The sequence below is a fragment of the Ictidomys tridecemlineatus genome, chromosome 4 (assembly GCF_052094955.1).
Source record: "Ictidomys tridecemlineatus isolate mIctTri1 chromosome 4, mIctTri1.hap1, whole genome shotgun sequence".
NCBI lineage: Eukaryota > Metazoa > Chordata > Mammalia > Rodentia > Sciuridae > Ictidomys > Ictidomys tridecemlineatus.
The window spans coordinates 15625075-15630704 of NC_135480.1; the positions used below are offsets into that span (position 1 = coordinate 15625075).

A 5630-nucleotide genomic window follows, 5' to 3' on the forward strand; every position below is an offset into this window, starting at 1 on the left:
AAAGGATGTCAATATGTGACGTTGAAAAAAAATTCATACGTTCACTTCTTTAAGACAGATGGGATCAAAGAAATCCAGTGAAAATAACTATTTGGTTAAAGGCAAAACTTAGAACAACAACAACAACAAAACACACTAATACTTGCCCAGCTAGTTAACTAGAACTGCATTAGACTATAGCTCTTTTTGTTAGACTGAATGGTTCCTGATTTTGTGTTTGCGAGTCAATTTAAAGCAGTAATACTGCAACTGTAAGCATAACACACTCCATGTTGCCAATCCATGTCTCCTAACTTTATTCCCAAGAACCTGGCAAATACCATGTGCTTATAAGTTTTGCTAACATGACAGGATGGATCCCAGAACAAACAAAATCATCCTTCACTCCAAGTCCATTCACTATAATTTTCATTACATTTTCTCTGACTTTGAGAGTATACAAATTTTCAACATTTTAACCTGGCATTTCTTCTGATCCTGGGGGGAAAAAAATATATGTTTTAGGGTGGCTAGCTAATTCCCTCCCCATAAAGTCCTGCCTCAATTTCTAATATATATGAGAATATAATTTAAGTTAAAGCTAGTACATCTTACTCAATGTCTTTAAAAATATTAATTTATTTTATATTTATTTCAGATCATAGAGTCATAAAAATTCCTTTAGAATTCCAGATGTAATCAGTAAGGAGAGGGTAACATGGGTGATGTTTATTGAGGAGTTGTTGCATTTGTGTTCCCTGCCACAACCTCTGTGGCACTACTGTTTACCTCTGACAAAAACAGATTTTTTTCATTTTTTTGGTTTTATTGAGGTTTTCTCCCAAACAGCTTTTTGAATGCAGCTTTCACATCCTTGTTTCGCAAACTGTAGATCAAGGGGTTCAACATGGGGATGATGATGGTGTAGAACACAGAGGCCCACTTGTCTTGGTCCAGAGAGTAGCTGGATGTCGGCCTCAGATACATAAACATGACTGTGCCATAGAAGAGGGTGACACCAGTAAGGTGGGACCCACAGGTGGAGAAAGCCTTAAAGCGGCCTTCCGCGGAGCGCATTCTGATGATGGCCGTGAGGATGAAGGCATAGGAGATGACAATGATGAGGATGGTGCTGAACTCGATGAAGCCGCACAGACTGAACAGCAGTATCTCACTGACATAGGTGTCTGAGCAAGAGAGGGCCAGGAGCGGTGGGATTTCACAGAAGAAATGGTTGATGGTGTTGGAACCGCAGTAATTGAGGCTGAATGTGAGTGAAGTGTGGGCTACTAAGCTCAGGAGTCCAGCCAGGTAAGAGCCCAGCATGAGAGCCCAGCAGACCCGCTTGGACATGAGAGTGCTGTAGTGGAGGGGTCGACAGATGGCCACAAAGCGATCGTAGGCCATGGCCGCCAGGACATAGCACTCGGCATCCACAAAACCTACAAAGAAAGCAAACTGTGTGGCACAACTGGAGAAGGAGATGACTTTGTGCTTTGTCAGGAAGTCAGCCAGCATCCTGGGGGCAATGGCTGTGGAGTAGCCCAGGTCAACAAAAGAGAGGTTGCAGAGGAAAATATACATGGGTGTGTGAAGCTGAGTGTCTGATATGATCAGAATAATCATACCAACATTCCCCACCACATTGACCAGGTAGACAATGAGAAAGACCACAAAGAAGATCATCTGCAGCTGAGGGTCTTGAGTGATGCCCATAAAGATGAACTCTGTCACTGTTGAGTGGTTTTCTTTATCCATTGCTCTGATTGTATGTGTATCCGGATTGGTTTATTGGTGAGTGTAGTAAATTTCCTGTCACTGGAAATATTCAAACCAAAGATAAGCAATCGTATGCTTGAGACATTATATGTATTTCTGTAATAAACACAGGCATTGTTTGAGGTGAATCTCAAAAACTCCTTCCACTAACTAGATTCCATGAATGGTGGGATGACTGAAGTGACTTGGGTGAAGGTGATGGTTCTGTCTTCTCCTGGTGTCCACACACGATGGGAAAAAAAATGTTAGCTTCTTGGGAATGGTGACTTCTGCTTCTCCAATGATCTTGGTGCTCTGAGGTCATTTATCCCTTGACACCAGATGTTTGATGTGGCCAAGGCAATTAGCCATCATCAGTTTCAAGTGTTCCTTCAGTCTTTCTAAAACAAAGCAAACATAAATGTGGACAATACATGCACATTAATTCTCCTTGCAGATAAGGATAAAGAGGGAAATGGAAGACTCGGAGATCTCAAAGCATAACATCAGAAACACAGACAAGAAGGTGAAATACTTGGTGAAGAGGGTCAGGTAAAGATGATAAGGTGGTGAAAAAGAATGATTTTTAAAATTCTAGGACCTTCTGAGTATTCATTATAGGCCCAAACTTTACTGAGTGTTTTATAAGTGTGACATCATTTCATCCCGACAACTGTTATATAAAAAGAACAAGGCTATATATTAAACAATTTAAACAAAATCAACAGATTATAGCAGAACTGGGCCTGACTCCAGAGTCCATTATTACCTTCTGTGCATATGTGATTTTGTGAAAGGTAAATCTGTTTCTGTGTCTGCATTTCCTTTTCTTGTCCTGTCTGTCATGCATGGGAACAAACTTCATCCTTTGGTTATTTATTTATTTATTTACTTACTTACTTTTAGAAGTCCTCCAGGGTAAGGTATGGGACTTAATCAGGTGAAGACACAGCTGTGTCTCTGGATAATTCTATTGCTTAACCAATAGCCATGACACAACTGACCTCATAGTTAAGAGAGTAGGGCTGCCTTTCAGCGGAAATAGAGGAAGCATTGCTGAATTCAGAGGTCACACAGGAACACACATTTGTGAAGTTTTTCTCCAATTGGTTGGATGAGCATCTATTCAATTAAAACGTGAGGACAGTTGGCAGAACCAAACCAACCAACCAGCCACACAAACAAACAAAAAAGACAAACATAGATAATTTTAAAGTAAGTAGCACCTGTGAGTTATAAAGGGAGAAGACAGACTGCACTTTCTTTAATTGGTCTACTGTTCAGGAAAGAAGAGGAAGCAGAGAAGGTGCAATGTGTCATGCATGGGCTACAGACATTCATGATGAATTATTCTAAATCCTGGGATTTATAAATGCTGAAAACTCTTAACCCTAGCTTTCACTCTCTTTACAGAATATAAGTAATCACATCAAAGGAAGAGATCTTTCTTCACCATTTTCTATCCCATGTTGGCAGATACTTTCACAATTTCATATAAAATCAAACATGTCTAGGCCAACTTGATATTCAGTTGAAAAGAAAACCTGGAAACACCCTACATGCTCACTGATAGATGCTTGTGTTCATAAAATGGGACAAACTACTCAACAATTAAAAGGAACCATGTATTGATACATGTGTCATGGTGGATGAGTCTTAACATAATTAGGCTGAGAGACCAAAAAAAAAAAAAAACAGAAATAAAGATAACACGATTCCATTCATAAAAATCTAGAAAATTCAAGAGAGTCGATAGTGGCAGAAGAAAGCTGATCAGTGATTGTGTGGTTGTAGAGGTGTGTGAGAAGTATACGGGGGCAGGAAAGGAAAAGGCCCAAGAAAACTTTTGGTGTATGATGAATTTGTTTACAGTATTCTTTCTGATGATATTTTACTTATTAATCCATGCACTAAAACATAGCATATTTTATTTTTCAATACATTCTATTTATTTTGTCAGTCATACTTTGATACAGCTGGCTGAAAAGGTAGAGTACTTGTCCTACTCCAGCTCAACTCATTACTACTACATGTGAATACATACATTATTTCATAAGTTAGGTTCAATGCAAAACAGAAACATACGCTGAGGGGACTTTACATTGTGAGCTAGTTGTAGAGTCAGCAGAAAAGCAGTACATTTGGAGCAAATACATTTTAGATTTCTATGTATCACCTGAGTTTGCAAATTTATATAAAAAGAATAATATAGGAAGTGTCTGGAGACTCTAGTTTTAGTTCTACTTTTCAGTAATGGGTTTTGGTGAATTGCTGCATTAAATACAGATTGTGGATTTGTTAATTAGATTGGGTGGAGAACATCAATCACCCAAGACCCTCCAATTCTAGCATTCTGTGAATTCAGATTTATGAGATAACTGAAAACCAAACCCATGGCCTATGTCTCTTTCTGAAATCTTAAAATGGCAGGAACCTGGTGTCAAGTAGAACCTGTGCTCAGAGAAGCATCAGGCAGTGTAATATTGCATCCCAAATAGATCACATCTCTTTCCTCTTCTGTCCCAACTGTGGTCTGACCTGTTTTCCACTTGTTGTTGGTGAGAGGATGAATGTCTCCTCTTCTTTGATGAGAAGCACTGAACAAATATTCTGAGAATAATCCAAAAATGGTGAATCACCCTAGCAGCTGGTTCAGCTTCCTACTCCTCCCATCCTTGATCATGAGTGCAGGGCATATTTATGTCTCTGAGTAACAGATCATTTCCCAGAAGAAATATGATGAAAGGATTGTCTACATTCACAGGGGACTCAAAGATCTGTTGAACTGTCATTCCCTAAGGAATCTCCCTCGTTTTTCCTTCAGTCTTAATGATAAACACAGGGATTCATTTTTCAAGACTCTTGAGTGACAATTGAATCTAAGAATTACCTGGGCTTTTTTCCAGCCTAAAGATGTCTACAGGGTGTGATTTTGGGAATGACTAAGGTCTCTCTGCTCATGCTAAAAGTCCTTTGAAAGAGGATGTCCTACAGTATGAAATTAACATATTACTATAATGGTTTGTTAAAGAAAAATAACTAAAGATTGAATTCTACTTGGAATCAATAAGAGAAAGACACAAGAAATCTCTGGAAGGTATTGAATGTGTCCATTAACACTGTTGTGCTGATTATGCCATGGGGGTTTGCGTCTATCTAAGCCTATCAAATTGTACACACTGACTATGTGCAGTTCTTTGCAGTTTATTAATTATACATTGATACAAGTGTTCTAAAAATCACTTCAAGTAACACAAAGCCCAACAGAAGTTTTTTGGAAATCCCAACATTTACTATGATGAAAATGAAGGATACATCAAAAACCACTCCTTTAGAGTTCAGTATACCTGCCACTGTGGATATAGTCATGTGTCTTTGTTCACTTTCAGTGAAAGAGTTATTTTCCATTTTCTTTCCTTTTTTACATGAAAGAAACTGGGTGCTTCCTTTGGCAAAAAGAACTTTAAGATCCCAGGTTGGAGCAGATTAAAGAGCTTCCTTATTTTAATTTTCCAATTAAAAAGCAATGCTTATTTTACTAAGTAACTAATTAGGCTCAACTACACAATGAAAAAAAAAAGGCAGATGATTGCACATATATGAAAAAAAAAACTCCATAAATGTAACTTAAAATTTCAGGCTGATGTAAGTTTACCCTAGAAGTACCCAAGGTAGTCTTGCAACATTCTAGCTCAGGATGTAAATTTCCAAAAGGATGAAAGTGCTTGGTAAAGCTCAAAACCATTTTCTCCCTCGAGTTACTTAGTAAATGCATCCACAACAAGTTTGTTTTATATAAACTTAATTCAACAATATTCCATGTTAATAGTTAGAATGTTTGTACATATAAAAGTAGCTATAAGGGGCTGGGGATGTGGCTCAAGCGGTAACAC

General features: G+C 38.3%; 1 protein-coding gene across 1 annotated transcript; it reads right to left on the minus strand.

Annotated features, from left to right (window-relative positions):
• Nucleotides 1-804: 804 nt before the first annotated feature.
• Or5ar1 (olfactory receptor family 5 subfamily AR member 1) lies at nt 805-1737 on the minus strand. The gene has a single exon (XM_005331608.2). The coding sequence runs from the start codon at nt 1735-1737 to the stop codon at nt 805-807; it is 933 nt and encodes a 310-aa protein (XP_005331665.2).
• Between the last annotated feature and the right edge of the window lie 3893 nt (nt 1738-5630).